This window comes from Coloeus monedula, assembly GCF_965178545.1.
Source record: "Coloeus monedula genome assembly, chromosome: 2".
NCBI classification, from domain to species: Eukaryota; Metazoa; Chordata; class Aves; order Passeriformes; family Corvidae; genus Coloeus; species Coloeus monedula.
The window spans coordinates 30,585,624-30,610,483 of NC_138782.1; the positions used below are offsets into that span (position 1 = coordinate 30,585,624).

The window sequence follows — 24,860 nt, forward strand, 5'->3', positions numbered from 1 at the left end:
TAATAACTGAGAAAGCTCCCCAGACAGCTCTTAAAACACTTATCTTTAATTGTACTTAATGACGTATGTGTATTTGTTTTAGGAGGATGAGTAAAGACATGATGCAGGTTTCAGCTTGGATAACTCTTCTTGAACTGTTCTTTCTAGGAAAGCAGAAACTTTATTTTGTTCTTCACGCATATCAAAGGTGCCAATTTTGTTTTCCCTTTTCAGTAAACAATTTGTCTATTTATACTTCTGAACCCTTAAAACAAGTTTAAAATAGCTGGCAAATAATGTTCACATTACCAGCATTTATCATGATTTGCAATATGAAGCTTCCATAGTGCATGTCTTTTGCCACATACAATAGCAGTTAATAAATATGCATATAAATACAACAGATGTATATTAAATGGACTTAGAGGAGGTTGCACATGATGAGAAAACCATGCACAAGAGTCAGTTCCTTGGCCATGCCCTTTCATCTCAAATAAACCTAAAACTCAGAGCCCTAAGTATTGTGCTGATTTTGGCTGGCAAAGAGTTCATTTTCTTCACGGTGGCTAGTATGGTGCTGTGTTTTGGATTTGTGCTGAAAATAGAGTTGGTAACACAGGGATTTTTCGTTATTGCTGAGCAGAGCTTACACAGAGGCCAGGTTTTTCTACCCTCTCATCCCACCACACCGGTGAGAGGTGCCACAAGGAGCTGAGAGAGGACAGAACCAGGATAGCTGACACCAAGTGACCAAAGGGATATTCCTGAGCGTATAAAGCTAAGGGGGATGAAGGAAGAGAGGGGGTATATTCGGAGTGATGGCATTTGTCTTCCCAAGCCGTTGTTACGCGTTATGGAGCCTTGCTCTCCTGACACTCACCTGCCCATGGCAAGGGGTGAAGGAATTCCCTATTTTGCTTTGTTTGCACTCAGGGCTTTTGCTTTAGCTATTAAACTGTCTTCATTCCAACCCCCAAGTTTTCTCACTTTTACCCTTCTGATTCTCTCTGCCATCTGACCAGCGGGAGCGAGCAGCTCTGTGGTCCCTTGCTGCCAGCTGGGGTTAAACCACAAGAGCAATAAGCATATAAGACTTGACAGGGCTACAGGCAACCTGCTTTAAGTGCTCAAAGCTGAGCAGCTTAACCTCTTCTGCCCTCTTAGCCACTAGCATATCCTACACTTTTTTCTGATTCAACATTCACTCCAGATCATTCAGCCTCAGAACAGACTAAAAAAAAAAAAAAAAGTAGGTTTAACTAAAAGAATTTTCTTATAAGATGACTGTGAGTAAGAGAGATGGGCTTAAAAACACATCAGCAAATGAGGTACATTTCTTACTAGGACTTCCAGCCTTGTGTATCCTATCAGCATGCACAAACCCCAACTTAATTTTATTGCTTGTACAACCAGCACAAACCTGGCCACAAAGATTTCAAAATAAATAATTAGTACAAGGAAAAAAAATCCAACACTCAGGCTTCATTGCACAAACATTTAAACAGAGGAAATAATTTCTTTTACAAATGTGTTTCTCTTGTATAAGAATAATTTTGTATAGAAAATAGCTCTTTATACATTTACAGAAATAGGCTAACATTTAGATTCTTTATTAATGAATAATCATTGAATGCAATTTAAGATTTCAGTTATGTTTCAGTCACCAAACATCAATAACACAGCAATACATCACTGCTCTAATACCCTTAAACTGCTTGATTTATCAACTATTGAGTCAAGAGAGTGAAAACATTCCTAGAGCCATGATGATTTGCAAACACTCAAGTAGCTTGAAACTGTTAAGTTATGAAATACTTCGTGAAAGTAATACCGTAATTTAAGTGTCAAGGAATATGAACTTAAACCTTAACAAGGCAGCATTACTTGCTCACTCCTGCTGGCTAATACTGTAAAACCCAAATTGAACAAAAGCTTTAATATTAAACTGGTTTACTGTTAATGTAACCTTCAAAACACTCCTGAAGGATGGGACGCCATCCAGGTCCTGGACAAGCTCTAGAGGTGGGCCCATGAGAATCTCATGAGGTTTAACAAAACCAAGTGCAAGGTGCTGCACCTGAGTGGAGCAACCCTGGTATCAACACAGGCGGGGGGGTTGAACAGATGGAGAGCAGCCCTGCTGAGAAGGACTTGGGGGTGCTGGTGGGTGAGAGGCTGGACAAGACCCAGCCATGAGCACTCACAGCCCAGAAAGCCAAACGTGTCCTGGGCCACATCCAAAGCAGTGTGGGCAGCAGGGCCAGGGAGGGGATTCTGTCCCTCTGCTCTGCTAAGACCCCACCTGGAACACTGCATCCAGCTCTGGGGTCCCAGCATAGGAGAGACAGGGACCTGTTAGAGTCCAGAGGAGGCCACCAAGATGATCAGAGGTGTGGAGCACCTCTCCTACAAGGAAAGGCTGAGAGAAGTGGGATTGTTCAGCCTGGAAAAGAGAAGTTTTGGGGTGACCTAATTGCAGCCTTCCATTACCTGAAGGGAGCCTACAAGAAAGATGGAGAGGTACTCTTTACAAAAGTATGTAGTGATAGAGGCTAGGTTTAGATGAGATGTTAGGAAGAAATTCTTTACTGGGTGGGTAGACAGGGACTGGAACAGGTTGCCCAGAGAAGCTGTAGACGACCTAGCCCTGGACAAGGAACACCTGAACAACCTGGTCTAGTGGAAAGTGTGCCTGACCATGGCAGGGGTCTTGAAACTGAATGATCTGTAAGGTCTCTTCCAACCAAGGCCATTCTATGATTCAAAATGAGATAGCAGAAGCTACTCTAGCAAATGCTATACAGCATTAACACAACATATAAATGTAATAAAAATACTTTCATTTTCTTAAGAAAACATGGAAGGTAGATGAAAAAGAAATCAGTAAATTAAGATATAAAAAGTAAATTTGTAGAGGACAAAAAATTGAAAAACATGTATATATATTTATATGTAAGGGTATGCTAGGAAGTACATATATTTAACAATACTCAATTTATTCAAAGACTGTTTAAGTCCATATGGTGTCATGTGGAACTGAAATGTAACCCACATTCAAATGCTTTCCCCCTACAACTGCTGTTTCAAGCTCCTGCACTTATCTGCAGATTTCCCTGTAAATTAGAGAGAAGGTGAAGACATTTATCCTTGGAATACAACTATATGCAGTAATCATTTATTGCTTTCTAGGTGTAATTTTAAATAGAAGATGTAAGCAAATAAGAACTATAAAACCCAATGACTGAAACCCAGAAATTTAGATGCTAATGATTCTATTTAGTATTCATACGGAGCTACTTATGAGTTTGTCAGCTGTACCCTGTGTGAGTACTGTTGACACTCCCATGTGCATCATTCAAATGTGCAGTTACATTTAGTCAAACATGGCTCTCACTCCAAGTTAGCCAGCCTCTTAACACACAGAACTTTCAAATAAATTCAGCTGGAACTGGTACACCTCTCCTTCTCACAGCACAGAGGTTGACATGAGACAGTAATGAATCACATTATACTGGTTCACATTTTCACGTGGTTAGAAGGAGAAACAAACCCTTATTCCAGTGATTTTGCGAATTCTGCATAGTCAATGTATCCATCGTTGTTCTTGTCATCATCTCGTAAGACATCATCTATTAGACTAATCAGCTCTTCTTCCTTCATTGCTTGGGTATGCTCACCACCTTCCTACAAAAACAAAACCCCATTGAACAGTTCAGCAGTTTCTCCCATCTAGTGGCACATATGACAGATTACTGACATCTAATTTTTAAGGTGTTCATGTTTGGTGCCTAATTTGGCACTAAGGTTTATGTAATCATTTGTAACAATATAAGCAAATTTCATCAGATGGAAGCTTTGAAGTCAAAGTTCTCTGGACTTCAGAACAAGCATTCTGCAGTCAATATTCTTGGCCAGAAGTTCCAAAAGCTGAATAGGACAATCTATAATGATGGACAATCATCTAATAGATGTATGCTTAATTAGGATCTTGATGTAGTACAGCCACTGTAGTTTCTATACAGTACAGAAACATCTTACAGTAAAAGAGAAGTGAAAAAATTAAGCACTGTAGCTCAAAGTCAGTAAAATTCTTAGTAACACCCCTTATAGGAACACAGAGAGGTGCCTTTGCACAAGAAACAACCAGTCATCACTCTGTTCTCCTCTCAGTAATTTTTGCCACAGGTTATTAGCAGGAAGTTATGCTATTCTGAGTTGTAACTTTCAGAACATTAATATGAGGTAGTGTGTTTCTATTGTGTTCCTAATGACTGGAAAGAGAATTTGAGTTTAGGAAGAGGCAAACCATAACAGGTTCTTCTAATACAAATTTTGTGCAAGAGGTTTTTCATAGTTTGTGTATACACAGCAGTAACAGTCTGAAGTTGAAAACAGTGTCGTATCACATGATATGTCTACCCTCAATGCCCCATTTTGGATGATTTCCCTTTCTCCCCATCCCTACCTACCAAAGTAAGCCCTCTGTAAAATAATTTTCACTCTGGAGCCCTTCCTCATTCTAGACTTTAAACCAAAATGGAAACTTCCTAAAAACTGCAATGTGACATGAAAAGCTGCGATAATGTACTTCTACAAATTCAACCAGAATTATCAGGAGAAGAAGTCTCATTTTCAGGCAAAACTGTAACTGCACTGAAGATGTGTTGCAACTGTTCTGCTGCTTTTAGAGTCAGAACTGTTTCCAAACACATATGCCCTTACAAAACTACACCTACCTCTTTGTGGACATGTGAGATCGCAGTAGCAAGCTCTAACCCATCTAGCAAATTATTGCCATCATAATCATGCATTTTGAAGTAATGGAGCTGCAACTCTTGTGGAGACATCTCAGATTCTGGTTTCTCGATAACACCTTCCAAGTGTTCCATGATGTGTCTATGAAAAAACCCACAACATTTCCATCAGTTAATATTTAATGTTCTGTTTACAGCAAATTTAGTCTTTGATCAAATATTGTACATCTAAAAGTACCCTGGACAACTAAAAACTACAGTTTGATACTAAGATAAAGGGGGCACAAAGGTTGCTTGTTACAGGGGCTGTAGAGGCCTCTAATACCTTAGATAGCTATTTCTATTTTTTCTGGCCTACTTAGCAGGCTATCAAAACAACTGAAGCAGAGCCCAAAATCTCTTTTTGGCTGTCTTCCAAAGCACAGGAACTGCAGGAACATCTTTCTCAGTCAACCATGAAGTGTTCCAGGGAGTTTTATTTTCTGCTAGAACTGTTCTGCATTTATGAAGAATCAAATGAGAAAATGAACTCTACCTGTTAGGAATATGATTTTGTCTAAAGTATGCTGATATGGGTAAGCAAGATTTCTGTAAAAAATTTTTTATAGCATAAGTAGGGCTGAAGGCTCCAGAGAGACCTTTCCAGGTCTCATATCTCTACAAATTTATCAAGCAAGCATGTCTCATATCTGGCTTTAGCTAGTTATACAACATTCTGAGAAAACAGGGTGCCCTAGGCTTAAGTCCAACTCGCATAACACTTTAGAGATAAGAAATCATTAAGAAGTAAAGTTTACGCTTTTAGAACATGGAACACATACTCTTTATCTTGTACCAAATTCTTATCAAGGCGAATATTTGGATGTTGACTCTCTCCTACGTGTTCCTCAGCTAGGGCAGAGATGAAGAATGCAGCCAGAAAGCAGAATAGCAAACGTGTTCTAAACATCCTTTGGGCCATTGTGATCTACAAAAAGGAAAACATCCCCCCCCAAAAACAACAGGTGAAAAATGCAATTTACTTTCGGCAGATTTAGAGACTGCTTAGAAACAACCCCATTAAGTCTCGGAATAGGAGAACCTGCTGCACTGAAAACTTTGCAAGCAGAGAGCCAGAGAGCTCCAACTAAGAGTTTTTATGAGGGTCCCTATTTGACGGGATTATGCAGTAATTTTCAGATCATGTCTTCTTTTTTTTTTTTTTCTCCCTCATAGGAGATGCGCACACCTTAGCCATGCTTGGGTTTTCATATACCTTCTAGACAACCAAGCTACCATGCCTGCCTCAGGCAGACCTGCCCCACAGCTATGGGAGCAAAGGTCGCTTACGGTATCGAAGCGGCTCCATGTAATTAGTAGCTCTATTACGAGTGAATTCCCTAAGGGGCAGACGCCTTGGAAGACGCCATGCAGCCATGCATGTGCGCACTTCACGGGCAGGTGACAGCGTACAGAGCTTCAGAGGGGCCGAGAGCAGCCAAGGCGCGGGCTGGTGGCTTCCGCTCCTGATCTGCTCCCGGCCCCAGCTGGAGCGACCCCCGGTTCCACCGCCGCCAGCCGGTCTCCCACCCCCGGCTCCCCGCCCGGCTGGATCCCCGAGAAAGCGCCACCGCAGCAGGATGGAGCTGGGCCCGCCGCCCCCCGCCCAGGCCCCAGCACCCCCGCTCCAGCACCGGCTGTCGGGGCGGGTGGAGAGGCCCCGCTGCCGCCAGACTACGCACCCTCGGGCGGGTCCCCGCCGTGCCGCGGGCTCCGGGCTGGGCGCGGGCTGGACACCATTCCCGGGACACCATCCCGGGATCACCCCTGACCCGGCGCTGCCCCGCCCGCTCCGCCGCCCATTGGCCGCGCCGCTCCGCCCCGCCCCGCCCCGCCCCGCGGGCGACGTCACCGCTCCCGGAGCTCCACGTGGAGCCCTCGCGGCGGCGCAGGTGCGGCAGCGCCCCGCCCACCGCGGGGCTGCGGGCGCCGCTGGGCGACAAGGTGTCCGTGAGCCAGCAGCGTGTCCTGTGGCCTGGGAGGCCGGCGGTGTCCTGAGGTGCGCCGGGATGAGCACTGCCAGCAGGTTCAGGGAGGTGATCCTGTCCCTCTGGTAAGCCCTGGTGAGGCACACCTGGAGCGCTGTGTCCAGTTCTGGGCTCCCCAGTACAAGAGAGACATGGAGCTGCTGGAGCACGTCCAGTGGAGAGTAACAAAGATGGTTAAGGGACCGGAATATCTCTCTTACCAGGAAAGGCTGAGGGAGCTGGGCTTGGTCAATCTCAAAAAGAGAAAACTGAGAGGGCACCTTATCAACGTATGCAAATGTGTGCATATATATATATATATACACACATATATATATATACACTTATACAGTGTATACAAGGCGGGGGGGGGGGGTGCCAAGAGGATGGAGCCAGGTTCTGCTCAAGTGGTGCTGAGCAAAAGGACAAGAGGAAATAGGTAGAAACTGAGGTACAGAAAGCTCCATCTGAACAAGAAACAGCCTGTTCAGGTGACTGAGCATGGAACATTGTCCAGAGAGGTTGTGGACTCTCCATCAATGAAGATATTGAAGAACTGCCTGGATGCAATCCTGTGCCATGTTCTCTAGGGTGACCCTGCTTGAGCAGGGGAGCTTGGATCAGATGACCCACTGTGGTCCCTTGCAACCTAACCCATTCTGGGTGCTGTGGGGTCTCGACAACCCCGGCTTTTGATCCAGAGAACTCCCTCCCAGAGGATGCATTGGAGGGATGCCCTCCAATGCCGTGGGCAGAACCGAGAAGGAAGGCAATGGCGGAGCTGGTGGCAGTGAGGGCCAGCGTGTGTCCTGCTCCTAGGGCAGTCCCCGGCCACCCCTACTCCAGATGCTTCCCTCTAGCCCCATCCACAAAGGACTGCCGTGTTTCCTGCCCTGCTGCTCGAGTGGGAACTGCTGTGCCCCCTCCCCGGTGCCCACTGCAGTTTATAAGGTGTGTGCGTTCTGTATTTCCCCTCGCACTACACGCCACAGGTCTCGCTGTGTCCATACTCGACGCCTACACAGGCACCGCTCTGGCCTCTCGCAGATCATAACCCCCGAGCAAACCTCGGCCTCGGGGAGCCAGGGGGGGCTTTTGGCCCGTTCCTGACACACCGCCCGGGTGTTTCGTGCCGAAGTTGCTGCTGGAGGGGGGCAGTGGCGGTGGTGATCAACCAGCGGAGAGCCCGGGGCTTCAGGTGACTTCCGAGGGCGGCGGTGGGGGAACAGCACCGCCGGCCCGCTCACCCAGGCAGGGAGCGAGGTACCACACCCCCGGTACCGCGACAGCGGCCGCCGGTTCGGGACGCGGCTCCGTGCCCGGGCGTCAGGCGCGAGGCGTCAGGGAGTGGCGGCCATGGCTGATTCGCCGTCCCACGTCGCAGCCCTCGGGCAGGGCGTCCCATCCGCCCCCGCCCCTCGGCACCTGGCGGATCCGCGGCCCCGCCGGCGCCTCCCGGGCGCTGCCGCCGGGGACTCCCCGCGGGCCGGGGCGGGGCGGGTCCGTCCCGGCGCTAAGATGGCGGCCAAGGGCTCGCACTCGCACGTGAAGCTGGAGATCGAGCGGTGCCGGGCGGAGGGGCAATGGGGGCGGCTCCGCCACCTCGCACAGCAGCTGCTGCCGCCGCGGGCCCCGCGCAAGGCGAAGGCGGCGAGGGGCGCGCAGGACGCCGGTAAGCGGCGGCGGCGGGGGGCGGGCGGGGCGGCCGCCGGTACCGACCCGCCCGGGCTCGGGGCGGCCGTAGGGACGGCTCTTCGCTCCCTGCCGCCGCCCAGGCTCGGTAGCCCCGCGTCGGGGCGCTGGCGTGGGCGGGAGCTGTGGTTGCCCCGGCTCCCGAGCTTGGGGGAGCGGGCTGGGCAGCGCCGGCTTGCGGGGCGTCGTCTGCCGTCCCGTGCCTGCGCCCCGGCCCCGCAGCCGGAGGGAAGGAGGGATGGCTGGGAGAGGCGGCGGGAGCTCAGGAAGCGGCGCGCAGCAAGATCACGCTGCGTTTCCTCGTCGTGTCAGCGCTGCCGAGCGCTCGGGATGCCGCCCCCGCCGCGGTCAGCAGCGGGCGCAGGTGGCGGCTGCCCCGCTCCGAGCCCGCCCGGGGTGCAGCCAGCCCTTTCCACTCCCTTTGGAAAGGTGTCTCCTCAGCTTCTCTGTACGTGTTGTGCTAGTTCGCTCTTGCCCCCTGCCCAGCGCTGTTCTTGGGTGGGTGTCCTTGTGTTACTCCATTTCTGAGGGGCACTGCTTTACTTAAAGCCTTTCACATGTAAAACAAGTTTCATAAATAGCAAATGTATTAGTATTTTTTTTTCCTGTTACAACACGCTGCTTTGCTTTTTTTTTTTTTTTTTAATGAAATCTCTTGCAAAAAGTGAGGCAGCCTTACTCAGTGTGAGATCAGCAAGTAAGTTGTGAACAGGACCTGATCCTACCCACGGTAGTGGTGCAAAGGGCTTCTAAAGTTAGAAGAGCTACTTCTAGGAATAAACCTGCTTCTTTAGAGGAGTGTGTCCAGAATGTGGCCCTAGAGTTGAAGCTTTCTGAGGTGCCTTAAACTTCACGGTGGGAACCGTGATGGGGGAGATGTAGATAGTTTAGTACATGTCTATTTTTGAGGCTTTCCAAGGGTGTACATGATGCAGATCGAACCCTGTGCTGAGAACCACACGGCCAACCTTTGAACTTTAGTCAGGTTTCAGCTGCATTTTCCCAGGTGCAGAGATCACCATGCACTTTGGGGGCATTAGTAGTTGAAGAGTTCACAGTAGTTTCTTCCTTTGTAATTAAGAGGTATAACAGCAGTATGATTGCTGTAAAAACATGATTTGTTAATTTGCTGCTATGTCATCATAACTTGCTAGTTATGAAAGTGTAATGCTTTGTTATTGCTGCAGAGCTTCTTTCAGCAGGTTTTGTGCTTCTAGAAATGATTGTGTGTCTGGATGGGATTTAACAGTAGTATTTGCTTTTTGAGGTTGTGTATATTTATTTCTTGATTGTGTATGGTCTTACCTAATTCCTTAAGTTTGGTTAAGAGATTAATGATTGCCTGAAAGCTCTTCAGTGTGTAGAAATGATTGCATGCAGGTTTGGGGGGGAGTACAGTGGAACACTTACACTTTCCATTTTATGTACCTGTACTTTGGTTATGCAAGTTGCAGACCTGCAAACGAGCAGGAAGAGCTATGGTTATAATTTGATATGCAGCTGAACACTTAGGCCACAGCAGCAAAAAAGTCTAAACGACCACACAGTTGATTATTAATGCTATATGTAGTGTATAGGTAAAAACTGGTCATAAGATGTCCCCTGGACTGAAAATACAGAAATAGGTACACTACTGTGTTCCACTTATTCTCGAATTTTGGACTTTGAAACATGGAATATGTATGAAATATAGGGCTTGGCTCTTTGATGTTCAAAGATTTCCTTACCCTGCTTGACTCACTAGTCTGCTGATGGAGGAGGTACTGTTGTTACGAATGAAGCAACTGCAGAACTGGGCCATTGTGTAAGAACTCCAAGTGCTCTGGCAGATGAAACTTTTTTTTTCAGCACTTGATTGCCACATTGCATGATGCTTCATGCTGTATCCGGTGCTGCTACCTCTGTTTGTCTTCTGTGGAACTGTGAACAGGCATGCATTTTAATGTAGAAAGAGTTTTATGTACCATATTAGTTATGGCAGAGGATCAATCCTTGTGTGTTAATGGATGTGTAGAATGAGTCTAATTAATCTTTTAAATTTATTTTCTGTGTACTTTCAGGAAAATTGTACAAGTTTCTGATGCAGTTACTACTATCACTTCTCTATAGTCTAAAGCACTCATTTCATGCTTGTACCTTTGTAAATAAAAAGCATCCACTGAAATGTTTGCAAAGTTTGATCTTATACTTTTGAAAGTGAGTTTTGTGATGAAAATTCTTAACTGTTATATTCATGGCAATGTAAGAAGGAATGGTGCTGCCAAAAATTAAAGGATTAAGGGAAAATCTTCAAGTTACAAGAAACTTATTTCATTTTTCCATACAAAACGTACTATTTCCACTAGATAGAAGTTAGTGGAACTTTTTTTTTTGTCTATTAGTTCTTCCTTATCCCATCATTTGAGTTTGTTGTGTTTCTCAAAGGTGTGTTGTTTTGTTTTTGGAATTCTGTGTGTCATCAGTATGGCAGTAAGCAATGTTTTTGTTGGTTGGTGTGTGCTTTCAGAGGACCATGGGAATATGCTGCTTGCAGAGGCTCTGCTGGAAGAATGTTTGAAGGAAAACTTTGCCAAACTGAAGGACTCCATTCCACTGTCAGAGAAGAGTGAGCCCAAACTGGGTGAAGCTAAACAGTATCTGACCAATATCTTAAGCAGAGGGAAACTAAGAGTAAGTGGGTTCTATCATTGTAATTCCTGCCAACTGGATGCTTCTTTCATATGATTATTAGTCTGATACAGGTTGTGGGTGTTGCTGTTGATGTCCATGGATGTACAGTGCTGTATTATAGGTGATACTAAGGGATGGTACTTCCCCTTGGCAGAATCTTACTTTGTGAGACTTGCTTTTTCATATGCAAAGAAATTATGTGCTACAGAGACATATCCTGTTTATTCTGTCTTTAACTGGAAAGAAGCAGGATAAATATTTAGAATTTCTCTTGGGTGGTGAGGCGTGGCCGCATAAGGGTGCTGTCAGGCCTGCACAGCTGAGTGACCTCCTGCTGCTCCTGATCTGAGGGAATTGTGCACAACTGGTCAGCTCCTGATTGGAGAAAAATGTGCCACAAGCTGCTGTCAGGAATTTAGGGTTGTGTTGTGAGTCCAGGACTACAGCCTTGTGCTGCTTTCAGTGTCTGTCAGCGAAGTAATGCTTTTATTTTGTTTTGTGGTCTGGCTGTGTTGGCTGGTAGCTGCTTGTCAACTCAGTTGCAGAGCTTCAAGAGTGTTTTAATACTCTGCTTTGATAGTTGCTGCTGCTGCGTTGGTGTCCTTTGACACACATTTGCATAACTGGGTTTAGATATAAATGAATTACAGCAGTCTTTTCTAGACTTGTATTACTTGTGGTCCTGAAATTGCTAGGCTAGTTTAGTTAGGTTGGAAATGTATATTGTACTTTTACCGTGTTAGTTTCCAATGAGCAAGGTCAGCCTATTTAGAAAATAAAATGGAGGGAGTAAGGAAGAGGAGTCTGTCCAACCCTCTTCCTTTATAGTTTAGCACCATTAACAGTCAGAACTACTGAATTCTTCCAGTTCTTTGTGTTTAGTTTGGCTGCAAGAATTGCCATTACTGTTTCTTTGCTAGTGGTGACTTAGCTACTCATGCAGTGTTGATTGTATGTATTAAAAAAAATGGGTATGAAGGCTTGGGAACCTTTTCATGCTTTCCAAAGGATCTGAACAGATGTGTTTTACAGAGCTTTCTGTTACACGTTTTCAGTCCCTAAACGAAACAAATCTTAGGTGTGCCTTCTGTTTTTTCACTGTTGTGTAAAAATTCTTTGACAACTGAAGAAAATTTGGGAGCTTTCTCTAATTAAATATACAGAGGACAGGGAAGCACTTGTCTAAAAAGTGATGTTTACTGCCTAGTTTAAAAGCAGGGGTTTTTCTTAGTGTGTGTGTGTGTGTAGGTAATTCTGACAATGCCAACCTTTTATGTACTCTGTGTGGCTGGAGAATCGATAGAGCAGGTCAGTTGAGACCAGAGAGTTGGCTTAGAAACTGTGTATTTCAAAACTGAGCTCCAAAGTGGTTGCCTGACCTTCGCTGCCTACTGCTCTCATGAGCTTAGCCCTTGCAGTTGTGACAGGAAGGCATTCTGTACCTGCCTGATTTGCCATGGAGTACTTCATTCTTCCTGTAAACACTTTCTCTCTCCCTGCTCCATTTCAGCCGAAGTATATGACAGAAGCTATGCTGATCCTAGGAAAGCTTCATTATGTGGAGGGATGCTACAGAGATGCCATCAGCATGTATGCAAAAGCAGGACTTGATGACGTCTCAGCCAAAGATGAACCTCTGTACATGCTGCGTTTGATAACTGAAGCCTTTGTGATTAAAGGTAAAGGACCATGGATGTGTATTTGAAATAAGCTGGTTTTAGGTTGAAGCTAATTCTCCAAGTGATTTGGTTAGAGCAGGATTAGGGTAAAGATGTGTGCTGTAGAAAATCCTACCGGGTACGGTCTGTGTAGTTTTAAACTTAAAGGCATTATGGAGTCTTAGTCCATGGTTTTTAAACTTGGCTGGCTTGTAAAGAAAAGCTTGAAATTGGAAATCTTGTGGTAACTCTTGGCTGTAAGTCAGCTACATGCTTGAGCATGTGTGTCCATTTTGGGAAAATCTAAATCAAGCCTTCAGCTGAATTGGGGCCTATGCTTTCTCAAGAGTTCATCTACTTGTACATTTCAGTGATTTCTGTGAATTAAACACGGACAATGTCTCCAAGTTTTAAACTTTGGACTAACAGAATATGTGCTTTCAAAGCAGGTAGTATATTTTTGCAATGCATGTCACACAGTATCAGACCTTATGTACAAACAGGAATCTCTCCTTCCCCTTGTAACTCTACAGACATTGCACTGTTTGAGAGATTCTAATTAGAAACTACCTCTGTGGGTAGTGAAATTGCATTTCCTTTTTCAGTGGGGGAAAGGAAGACCCTTGTCAGTTTTTGACTTGGGGGGAGAAAAAGATCAGTAATCTTCTCCTTCGCTTTCGGTTCCTTTATAAATGTTGCTCAAGTACTGCTACCTATCTACTGCTTTCTACTCTTTTCAGCATGTCCACCAGCTAATTAGGTGAATGAGAACTCTGATGATCAGATACCTTCAACTGGTATGTAAAAGAGTGAAACCAAATCAACCCAAAATACTGTTTGACTGGGCTGCTAGTATTACTGATAATAATTTGAGTCATTCTGCTTATTTTGAAACCCTGTTTGTGCTGCTTTGCTTGCTTTTATTTTTGTTTCCTGTGGTACTGATCGAATCTGCTTCATTAATGAGCTTTTGTGAAGCAGGACTAATTTACTTGTACCTCACACTGACACTTGCATGGCCCAGAGAAGTGAGTAGCTGCCAATGCATTCTCAGCAGTGTATTTGAGAGCAACTCTTGGTGCACTCCAGAGTCTGAAGGAGATGCACTGTCCTCTTTGGGAAGTGGATATGACCCTTGGGGAGGTGTGAGTGGAAACTGATGGAATAGCACTGTTGTTATAAGACCACTTGTGTTGTGGTGGCTACCTAACTTACTCATGAAGATATTGGAGGTGTTTGCCTCAGAGCATCAGGCAGTTTTTTTGCTTTCTTTCCCTGTGTGGTTTAGCATGGAATGTAAATACTGTGTTGCCCCTGTAAACCGTAGGAGCCTCTGCCATTGCAGAGCAACCTCTGTGCTGTTACAGTTCCACAGTCTTTATCCTCCGTGATTATTATTAGCTAAGATATCAAGGGTGTAGTAAGTCACTCAGTATTCTGCCAAAGTTTCTGGCAGAAAAAAGTCCAGCAGAGTGGAGTCCAGGTGAATTTGGAGAGGGCACTCACTAGGATCACTGTTCCCTCATGCCATGTTCCCTCAACCTCCCACTCCTATGTTAGCACTTTGTGCAGGTAGCTGTGGCAATAACAATGTAGATGTAAATTTTCATTTTAAAGCACGTGTGTCCAGGCTGCTTCTGCAGGGCAAGTAACAATATGGAGTTGAATTATTTAAAATTCATTGATACTTTATGCTATAGATTTTTCTTATTCCCCTTTTTAATTTGGTATCTCTCCAGAAATTATGTTGATCCATGCCATATTACTGCCTTTGGTTGAACTATTGGCCATTTATGCAATATGAAATGTTCTTTAAAGATGCTCTTGAATGTTGCTGGTAGTAAAATTTTTTGCAGGGGTCATTTAGGCAAATATTCAGAAAAGCCACAGTCCTGTCTACTTCAAGGCAGAAGTTAGGTTCCCCTATTAATTTCTTGTTCACATTTTCAGAAAAGGGAGAAAGCAGTTGGTTTAATAGAATTTCCCTGTTCACCCAGCATTAGTTAAAGCAGCAGAACTTTGTATCACCTCGTAGTGTGAACTTGAAACTGCCTCAGTTTTGTGTAGTTAATACTGCTGAGTTATGCCTGTATGCTGAATGGCAGCATAGGTTTAGGCTGGAAAGAAATGGAAGAAATGGTCATGGAAGAAAGAAAAGTCAAATCAAAGGCTTATATTTTTAATGTTGACACCTATCCTTTTAATGTTGGAAATGAACAAAAATTAACAAGAAGGATGTGGGATGCACTGGGAGGAGTTGCACAGATGAAGCTGCTTGTAGAAATCCAGCAAAACCAAGTTTCCTTCCTTAGAGCACCTTTTAACCTCCGCAACACTGAAGGTTGGATGTTGAGCTAAATCTCTGGAGTCTTTCTCTGGAGGTCCATAGCATGTAGTGGGTTCATATTATGGTAAGAGGCAGTATGGATTTGCACCCTTGTGTTTGGACTACAGAAGTTGAGCAGGGAAAAAATTTCTTGCTTGCCTTCTCAGTAAACTTCCACACAAAGTGAGTATCAAGAGGTAAACATGGAAGTTCTTTATTGGTCTGAGGACTTGTGCAATTGACAAGTCACAGGAGAAATGGCAGAGAGAGCAGGATTCTTCAGTTTCTCATCTGACTGCTGCTTCCTGTTCTGTTTCTAAATCTCTGCATTGTGAGGAGATGAGTTTTGTGGGCGCTGTGAGTGGAACTCTGACAACAGTTTGATTTTTTCATTATGACTAATTTAAACCTCTATGGTTAGTTAATAGGTGGTTGGTTTGTACTTGTCTCCTTCCTCCCCATCCTCCATTGAAGTCAGTCCCTCCTTAAAATTTTTCCTCTGCTCGGTTCACATTACTGCTGGTAATCTCTGATGCAAGAAGCTCTGTGTTGCGTTAAACCAGTATTGAGTAAGTAAACTTTGCTTCTAATTCAATTGGGACACACTGTGGCTTTGTTACCTGGTGTTGCCCATTTGAAACAAGCAAGCAAAAAAGACTTCAGAACAAAGTGTGTAGCTGTCAGAGCCCATGGATTTCCCTCTGTTCTGCTTACTGCAGAAACTCTGCAGAGATCTCTCTCTTCACAAGGAGAAATTCTTCCTGGCAGTAGGTTAGGTCACTGCCTAACCCTTTCAAAGCTCTAGTAAGTGTAGCTCTAGCCAGGGCTTCAGCATACCTCAGCTCCAAGAAAGAGGCTTCTCTGATGTGGCAGTGTTTGCTGTGCTGCTGAGAGCACAATGAGAGCTGTTTTAACTGAGGCAGGCTGTTGCCAGCCCGAGTGATGGAGGCTCAGGCAGGGCTTGTGTGCGGGGTCCTGTCTTTGTGACATCTGAGGGGGCTTTAGCCTGTGGTCAGGGATGTCAGAGCTGCTGCAAGGCGAGTCAGCCCTGTGCTGAGGGGCTCCCTGGGTCTGTCAGGCCAGGCACGGGACTTCCTCTGCCTGGAGTGGGGTAGCCTGGAGATAGCTACCTATCTAAATTTGTGCAGCAATAGCATAGGATTGCACATGGTATCTAGTTTCTAAATGGATTTCTAGGGAGTTAAAGCTTTAGAAGTCTCACTGCCTATTGTTTTAGTTTTCACCCAGTCCATCCTGTAATTTTTGTAATTTAGTCATTTTTGTGCTATTATTGGCCATTTGGCAACTCAGGGTGGATTTAAGTTGTGCAGCTTGAGTCTGAACTCTCTGTAGCGTCAGAAGTTGGCTATTCTGGGGTGATTCATCACCTCTTTAAATGGTGTGTGACACAATTGAAGTGAATGGTGTTGTACAACACAGCCTCTTTGGTGACTGTGAGAGAAGACTGTGGACTAAGTTGAGATTTATCCCTTGTAAATCTGTTCCTAAATTGTTTTGGTTTTTTTGTCTGGTTTCTGTTTATTTTTAACTTTAGAAAAGACATCATTTTATCAAAAGGCTGCAGTGAGAGCTTGGTTTTTAAAAATCTTTGAAAATATGTGGAGGAGAATAAGGTGATAATGTAACATGTCTGTAAGAAGCCTTGATCATAGTCTGCATTTTATTGTAACATATCCAACCACAAGTCTTATCTACGAGGAAATGAGACTGTGTCAACGTACAGAACTACCTATATTTTGTTCTTGAACCCATTTTAGTCATTTCAGGATGTTCAAGATCTGTGGTGTGACACTTTTGAAAAACCAAAGATAAGAAAGATCTTGAGACAAACACTGCTGGACTGAGTCACTGATCTTTAGAGCTCTCCTAAGAGCTGTGACTGGTATTTCTGAGAGCAAAACCTTGAAGCTACCACGTGGGTTTTTTTCCCTGAGTTTGATAATGATAAACAGCCTGGATCCTACTTCCAGTGTCCTGGGTTCAGCCCAGCTTGTTGTGGATTATTTTGCATTTGTTTGGTCTTAGGACAAATTGCTGAGCTTAGGTGTGTTCCTGTTTCTCTTGTGGTTGTATCTTCCAGAAATTCAGTGGTAATGAGTTCCATATGCTTGGAATGACATTGTTCTGCTTTCTCCCCGTGTTAAATAATTGTCTTGGGTTTTTAATACTGGAAGTGGTTGTTTGGAGGTTCTTACGGTGTTCTGAAAGGAAAATGGTGATATACAGAGATAAACAGAAAACCTGACCTTCTACTTGCCTGGTTTGAAAACTATTTGCTTGGTTTTAATCATGGTTTTAAATTGACCAAGTGAAGCCTCAAAATTTGAATAAGCGGTTTTAAACTTCTTTGTGATTGTGCTGCTTAGTTAGTTTCTTATTTTGTTGGCTTGCACTACTGTTAAAAACAGTAGGTTTGCATTCAGTAAATAAGAGTTTGGTATTGAAGTTGTTCATTCTAGCTAATCAAAGGATGTATCACGCACTTGTTCATATGCTTAATTGGAGTCTTTTAATTTTGACATTTGCTTGTGTGTCATTCATTTTTCTAATACAGTTTTCTATATGATGATTAATTTCCTAGGTGAGATTTGTATTCAGCTGCTTTTGTTTGAAAATTAGAATAAAATGTAGAGTCAAAGATAGCTTTATTGCAAAGCCGTATTCTGAGAAATCTACTTTTTCCTCTTCTCTAAAGAATTTGATTAAGAATTTTCAGTTTAATAAATGAATTTCTTTAACTCAGTGTTTCTCATGAGCTGATACATTTCTTGTCATGTGTACATGTTTTTTAATTCGCTGATTAAAATGGGAAAAATAAGCTTTCCTGTTTGGTTTTTTTAGTTCAGTGTTGGTTCATTGAACTAAATGGTGGAGAGAATTGAAAGGGAGAAAGCTAAGGTTTGTGGGGTTTTAAAGTTTATTTTATTAATTTTTGTCCTCTTTGCAAGAGAACACCTCTATTTTAAAGACTATTCCAGTGCTTCATCGAACTCTTATTTCAGATCCTAAGCTAATAACTTTGCTAGTTCTGTTCTTTACTAAATGCTGCTGATCCCATGGTACAAGGATTATTCCACTCAAATAACGTTAATGGGTTACTGTGTGTTATTGGCTTAACTTAAGCAGCCTTACTTTTAATTAGAGTTTCCTGTTAGCTTCTCTGGAATGAGATTTTTGTCCACTTAGTTTTGGTAAGTGAGATCGTAGTATGAAAACTGTGGAGTATTCTGGAATACAGACTGTGTGGAATGATGTTGAGTACCAGTAGTTTGAACAATTTCAAGTGCAGATCAATTGAGTTTAGAAAGATCATATAGTTTTGCAGAGTCATAATTTATTTCATAATCTTCTTTTGAAAGTGAGTTTACACTTCTAACTTCTTTTTGCCAGAACCATTTTTAATTCAGGTCATGTTTTATAAGCCTCTTAATGGGCTGTACGTGCACTTTCTGAGTCTGTTCCTTGTTTCAGAGGGCATAGCATTTTTCAGGATGTCTTCTCCTTTCTGCAAACAATGTTTGGAATACTATTCCACTTCTTGTATGCCAAAAAACCCTCCCAGTGGTTATACACACTCTTGTGCTTGAGATCTTTACTACAGGATAATTTTTAAGAATTTTTGCAGTTCCTTAAGAAAAACTTTGCTGTAATACCTAAAAAGAGATTGTGTGTGTGTGTGTGTATCTTACTATGTAAGAACATGCTTTATCTTGTCCACTGAGACGAGTAGAAAATGGATTAACGGAAGGTTGATGGCATTTTCTCCATATTCAAGTAAGTAATTTGCTTTATATTCTCTCTAGAAACTAATGGAGAAAAGTAAAAGTTGTTTTAATTACCCATGTCAAGATAAAGATGCTGCATTTCTGTATTGTTGTTTAGGAGCCACATGACTACAAGGAAAGTACTCAAATCTGCTAGTGGTTAAAAAAAGAGGGAACAGATCTTCCTGTCCTCCTTGCAGCACAGCTGACCCCACCCTCCCTAGAAGCTGAGTCTTCATGCTGCCTGCGTTGCAGTTACTGTCTGAGCTGAGGGCAGTGTGCTATGATGTACCCATTTAGCAGAAATGGGCAGCAGGTTGAAAGGTGCAGGGGAAAAATCCTAAGAGCCTGAATTCCCTCCCCGTCTCTCTCCATTGGTTTCAGTGTCAGGTATCGTGTTGTTTAGGCACTGTTGACATTGTAGCATGTGTACCATACATAGGCCTTCACTTGAATTTCTAAATCTTCTATAAAGATTTCCACTGTTTAAAGTGGAAGGGTTGTTACCGTAATATGTTCTGGCTTCCCAGGGGTCCCAATTCGCTGCTGTCTGGAACCTGCCCACCTTGGGAGTGATGGTGCTGGCTGAGGCACTTGAGTTCATTAAAGTGTTGAGAGGGGCAGCTAGAACCTTGCTAAGGACAGCACCACTGTTCTTCAGTGTCTTCAGGAAAGCTTGTTGATCATGAAGAACCAGAATTATACTGGGCACAAAATTGAGATGAGAAAAGGGTAGGTTTGGGTGACAGTTAAGGGAAAAGTTACCTAAAACTTTGATTTCACTTTTTTTCATACTGATGTATAGCTTTTCAGTGATAATGGGCTTCATGAGGATGATTAACACTTGCCAGCATGCAACTGTTAAGCTGAATGCTGCTTTTAGGATGATATATTTGCTTGCAGTTGTCTCTGTTACTTCATTGCTGTTTCCTCTACTGGCAGCTCTGACTAAGTGGAACTTAGTGGGATACAAGTAGAAGAGAAGAATTTGTGTTGGGTTTTTTTGTTTTGGTTTGCTTGGGGTTTTTTGGTGTGGTTTGTTTTTGTGGTTTTTTGGGGTTTGTTTGTTTGTTTTGGGTTTTTTTTTGTGTGTGTGTTGTTTTGTTTGCTTTGTTTTTTTAAGGGTCTGGCAGGGGCAGGGCACAAATTCCTTTGCTGGAATCCTCTGATGATGACAAAAGGTTGAGATTTTTTGCCTCTCTGAGGACTGAGATCTGTGGGAGATGGGTTCCTTCAAAGAGAGCCTGAATAGCAAAATTGAGTCCCAGCCAAAAGGATATATGATACAATACAACATTAAAATTAAAATAAGACATTGGCAGAACTTGTTTTCACTTTTGCTTGGCAAAAGATGCATCTTTTAAATGTTAATCCACATCAGAGAGAGAGAGAGGGAGACTTTTTTCTGTACCTGGTATGCACTTCAAAGTGCTAGTTTTCACAGTTCTGACAGCAAGACAGGAAGCATGCTGTTAATTCATGTTGGTATCAGAGTAGCTGATAGGCAAAAGCCCCACTTTGTAGATGCTGTTGTCTTGATAAAAGGACCTAGTATTAGTATGTTTTATTTGGGGTTTCAGAAAAGCAGTTTAAGAGTCTGGAGTTGCCCTTACATTGTGACAGTGATGATTTTTAACCTGTTGCATGTTGGTGAATTGTGTGCCGTGGTGCCACTGCTTTCCTGCTTGGATGTGAAAGAGTTGCCAAGCCCAGCCTTGGTGTTTGTGATGCTCTTAGGCTTTTCTGTTGTGCCCCATGAGTTTTTCTCTGCTGTTGGATCAGATGGTTTACCTTTTCAGCAGTAGTTTGTTTAGCATAGTCAGCTATGCACAAATGCAGTGTGAGTGTTAGACTTTTGAGAAGAGTTAGATGCAGGCCACTAAATGCAGATTACTGAAATGTGGAAAGTGGAAAAAGGGAATAACTTCTGGTTCCTTTTGTTAATGTGACTTGGTTTCTGCGATGGAAAAGTTTAGTTATTCTGCTCCCTTCCCCACACATAGTTGTAGGTGGTGGTTGCACATGTGCATTAAACCTTCTCCACCTTCTGCACTATGACTTAGTTCTCTAAAGCTGTGGGGTTAGCAGCATCAGGAGATGGAAGATTATTTGCCCATGCTTTTCTGAGGCAAGGGACCAGTTTTTGTTAGGTTACATGAGACAGCATGCTACACTTACTTTCACTAGAAGAGAACAAATACAGATGTAGCTTTTAGATTGTGTCATGCTGAGGCTGTGTTGTGCAGCGTGGTATGTGTCCAGTGGCTATGGGAAGATTTCTCTGTGCTGGTTTGCCCTGGAGTAAGCTTCAAATGTCTGTCTATCTTTTAAGTGACAGGGCAACAAGCCTGTTAGTCCTCACAGGCTCTGTCTGTTCTAGTAGCTTTAAGTAGGATTGTCTTGAGTGCTTGATAGGAATCAGCATAGTAAAATATGAATTATCTTTCCTTTCTCTCTCTTCTACTTCCCAAATACACATAGAATCATAGAATCATTTAAATGGGAAAAGACCTTTAAGATCATGAAGTGCATCCATTAACCCAGCACTGCCAAATCCAGTAATAAACCACATCCCTAAGCACTACAGCAAAACATCTTTGAAATACCTCCAGAGATGGTGACTCCTGGGCAGCCTGTTCCAATGCCTGGCTGCTCTTTCAGTGAATAAATTTTTCCCGATAGCCAGTCCAGACCTGCCCTGGCACAACTTGAGGCCATTTTCTCTTGTTTTTACCTGTTATTTGGTACGTTGTAGAAGAGACTGATCCCCACCTAGCTATACCCTCCTTTCAGGTAATTGTAGAGAGTCTCCTTTTCTCCAGGCTGAGCATCCCCAGCTCACTCAGCTGCTCCTCATAGCACTTGTGCTCCAGACTCTTCACCAACTCTGTTGCCCTTCCCTGGACATGCTCCACCACCTCAAGGTCTTTCTTGTAGTAAGGGGCCAAAAAATTGAACACAGGATTCTAGGGCTTGTCTGATCCAGTGACTCTGCAGCTAGAAAAGAACTTTCTTGCTGGTGGTGCTGCTTAACTGTGGTGCAGGTGAACTCAAGCTGAACAAATTCTAGTACTTGGTCATCAGTGCCATCTCTCTCCCCTTGTGCCCCTTCCACTTTGCATTTTTTCTCTTCCGTTTCTTCCTGTTGTATTTAGACCAAGGAAAAAAATGTAATTTCTGCAGTATGCCATGACAGTTTATGGATGTGGATGGTGTTGACAAAAGTCTTTAGATGTGCGGCTGTAAGAGATTGCTGATCACCCCTGTCTTTGCTGTGCCTCAGAGCATTGCTCCAGTAGATGTATCTTGGTGTCATGGAATGGAGGTGGCCTCTTATACCAGGACAATCAATACGTTATAGAAGTGGTCCCCAAAGTGGTGCATGTGCCCCAGGGGGTAAGCAAGATGATCTACTGTGGTGCAGAAGAAAAGTATTATAACTTCTGTTTATTTTTTTCTTTAAAAATCCACCAGCAAAAAAAAGCACCCCACATTGAAATAAATCTTGATTATTGTATTTTATTGGAAGTGGTGCCCTCACTTAGTCTGTATGTCAGAGGGTCCTGTGTCATGTAGAGCCTACAAAAGTGTCTTCCAAAAGAGAGGGTGTTTCACATTGTGGAAGGCCATCCTCAGTAGTTCCGTATGTTCCATATTCACTTCCATATGTTGCAGCTCACTTGTGCCTAGTTAAGTGGATTTATGCATTATATTGTCTAGTTCTTATTAAACTAACATGTACGAAATAGACAAGTAGCTTAAAGATTCCGTCAAAAACCTGTGGATTCCAAGTAGTAGTAGAAACTGGAGCACAAGTGAACAATAAGAATGTCAGAGCTTACACTATTAGCATGAGCTCTTCAATCAGGTAAGAGCAGTGACAGTCTAATTGGATCTAATCAATGAAGTCTAATGACACTCAATTCAGTACTTAAATTTTTAGAAGCCTCTTTTGAGCTTTCTTACGTAAAAGCAAAATATGAAAAAAAAGGTACCATTGGAGAAACACCTTGCCAGATTCTGGTTTAAAAATGAAATACACAAAGAACTGCTTAGCAGCACAGTGGGGCCCAGAAATGCACAAAGTGCTGTAGGATGGTGTCAGTGGGGTTAACTTTATTAACACAGGACTTTTAAATAGAATCTAGTTTGTAGTGCGTTGGGGAGTGAGCATGAAAATCTGTACACACCAAAGCTCAGTGGTTGTTCCTGGCAAAATGGTTAAAATAGTTGTCAGACTTAAGGGTGAATTATGCCTTTTTGCTTTTACAAAAAGTCAGGTATTCTGAATTTGCGGGCCTTTTCTCTGGTGACAGGTGGCTGTCAGTAGCATGTAATCTAGCAGGTGTTTTTGAAAAAATAAACACTTAAATATAGAATAACTAGATTGTAAAGCAATGTATGTATATAAGTATAAGCATATGTTTGGGTGTGCACAATCAAAATTTTTTTACTTAATATGATCAAAGAATTTTGGACACCACTGTATTACAGGCTAAAGCAAAGGTTAAAAGATGTGCCATGGAGGTTAAGAGCAGCCAGCTGAGCAGGTCTGGGTATGCTCCAAAGATTTAGTGTCTGTGGATTAAAGTTGCTGATTTCTGCTATGCATAAGATATGCAGTGTGATGCAGAGCCCACGCAGCATCGATTGAGGGCAGGGGACTGAGGCTGCATCTCAGGGGAGTGTTTGCTGCCTTCTGGCTTCACAACCACTCGATCAAAAAGCTGTCCTAATTTGAGCTATACACTTGAGCTGTAATTACAAGTCTAACCAGGTAGAGTTCTTGCTTTGATAATAATGGAGTAACATTGTTAGTATTGGTTTATTGCATCTAGTAAGAAAGTGGGGAGTAGGAGGTCTTGAGTTCTGCATTGATGCAACTGAGCAGCCTTCATAGGTTGCTTAAATTTTAAGCTTCATTCCCAGCTTATAGTTAGAAAGGTCTTCAGATAATTTTACTTGACGTTACTGGCATTTTCTGCCTTTCTACCTTTGAGACTTTTACATGAAAAATACCTCAAGATTGTAACAGATTGCCAGGAATTTACAATAATCCTATATAATAGGAAGCAGCAGGGAAAGAAGTACATGCAGCTTTCTTGAACAACTAAACGTGTCTCTTCATCCCTATCTCTCATGGGCTGCAGTGTGAATGAATGTGTTCAAAACCAAGGGCTTCTAGGCCTTTCTTCCCCCTCCTCTATTTGCATTGCAAATAAGCCCTGCTGAAAAAATCATAGCTTAGTTGCTGCAGAGATAAGTGTCAAGACCAGGTTGTGAATTATTTAAACTGCTGTGAATTATGGTAGAAATAATGCATGGTGCTGGGTCTTGCCTGTGTCAACCTAATCCCAACTGCTGCTTGTTGATGTTTGGGCCATTTTGCTTTCCAAGACACTGTAATGGAATAGCTTATTTGAGGACTGTGCTCTCAAATTCAAACCTTAGCTGGCAGGGCAGACTGGTTGTAATATCATCTCTAGAATGGTTTGATTGTGCCTTTGAATTTTGTCTCTGAGAAGTGTTTAGTATTCTGATGAATGTTGATTAGTCAGCATGCACATGTATATGTTTGAAGTCTTAAAAATAGTCTTGTTTCAATGCTAATTAATTTCCTAGAGCCACATTTCTGAACTAGACTGAAGGCCATGTGCTAGTAATGGAGTGCATCCTCTGCTTAGGGACAGTGACCTGGAATGACCTGGCATTCTCCAGGGTGAGAACCTGTTTCCTTGCAGTAGCTGCTGCCATGCAGTATCTTCATGCAAATGACTTACCTTCCTGTACTAGAGTAGAACTATTGCATGCACTTAGCTTAGCATCACACTGTCTTCTGGCCAGGCTGGCCTGTCTGTGGGGCACAGGAACACAGACAGTGGAACCTTGCTCTGCAGACTGGGGCTGCTGCTGTTGGCAGGGCTCTGAGTTTCACACTAAGATGTCTTTTGCTTCAGGTTGCCATAGGTGTGTTCAACACGTAGCGCTGA

At 43.3% G+C, this 24,860-nt stretch overlaps 2 protein-coding genes across 6 annotated transcripts in view; one reads left to right on the top strand and one right to left on the bottom strand.

The window, feature by feature from the left end:
- Positions 1-1,245: 1,245 nt before the first annotated feature.
- MCFD2 (multiple coagulation factor deficiency 2, ER cargo receptor complex subunit) lies at positions 1,246-6,568 on the bottom strand. Of its 2 annotated transcripts, XM_082302353.1 has the most exons (4): positions 6,455-6,568; positions 5,555-5,700; positions 4,716-4,875; positions 1,246-3,663 (listed from the first exon to the last, which is right to left on the bottom strand). In XM_082302353.1, the coding sequence occupies exons 1-4, from the start codon at positions 6,524-6,526 to the stop codon at positions 3,532-3,534; spliced, it is 510 nt and encodes a 169-aa protein (XP_082158479.1). In that variant the 5' UTR covers positions 6,527-6,568; the 3' UTR covers positions 1,246-3,531. The 2 variants fall into 2 exon arrangements, with proteins under 2 accessions (XP_082158479.1, XP_082158480.1); XM_082302354.1 differs by lacking the exon at positions 5,555-5,700 and having other exon boundaries at positions 6,455-6,525.
- A 1,689-nt stretch (positions 6,569-8,257) lies between these two features.
- Positions 8,258-24,860, top strand: part of TTC7A (tetratricopeptide repeat domain 7A) — a gene marked incomplete at its 5' end in the record, with an annotated part of 166,584 nt that continues 149,981 nt past the window's right edge. For 3 of the 4 annotated variants that reach the window (XM_082302416.1, XM_082302418.1, XM_082302417.1), the window contains 3 exons: positions 8,258-8,411; positions 10,938-11,101; positions 12,612-12,780. In XM_082302416.1, coding sequence (XP_082158542.1) covers positions 8,258-8,411; positions 10,938-11,101; positions 12,612-12,780 — 487 coding nt within the window. Of the gene's footprint in view, positions 8,412-10,937; positions 11,102-12,611; positions 12,781-13,523; positions 13,557-24,860 lie in introns of those variants that run through there. The other variant, XM_082302419.1, reaches the window with a different exon arrangement.

Bases quoted from the DNA above. Each gene is read 5' to 3' on its own strand.
- MCFD2 (XM_082302353.1), bottom strand. From the start codon at position 6,526: ATGGTGTCCCGGGAATGGTGTCCAGCCCGCGCCCAGCCCGGAGCCCGC. The intron at 4,876-5,554 runs GTATGTGTTCCA...GTTTTTTCATAG, and splicing joins AATTTGGTACAAGATAAAGA to ACACATCATGGAACACTTGG. The intron at 3,664-4,715 runs GTAGGTGTAGTT...TTGTTTTTGTAG, and splicing joins TCTCACATGTCCACAAAGAG to GAAGGTGGTGAGCATACCCA.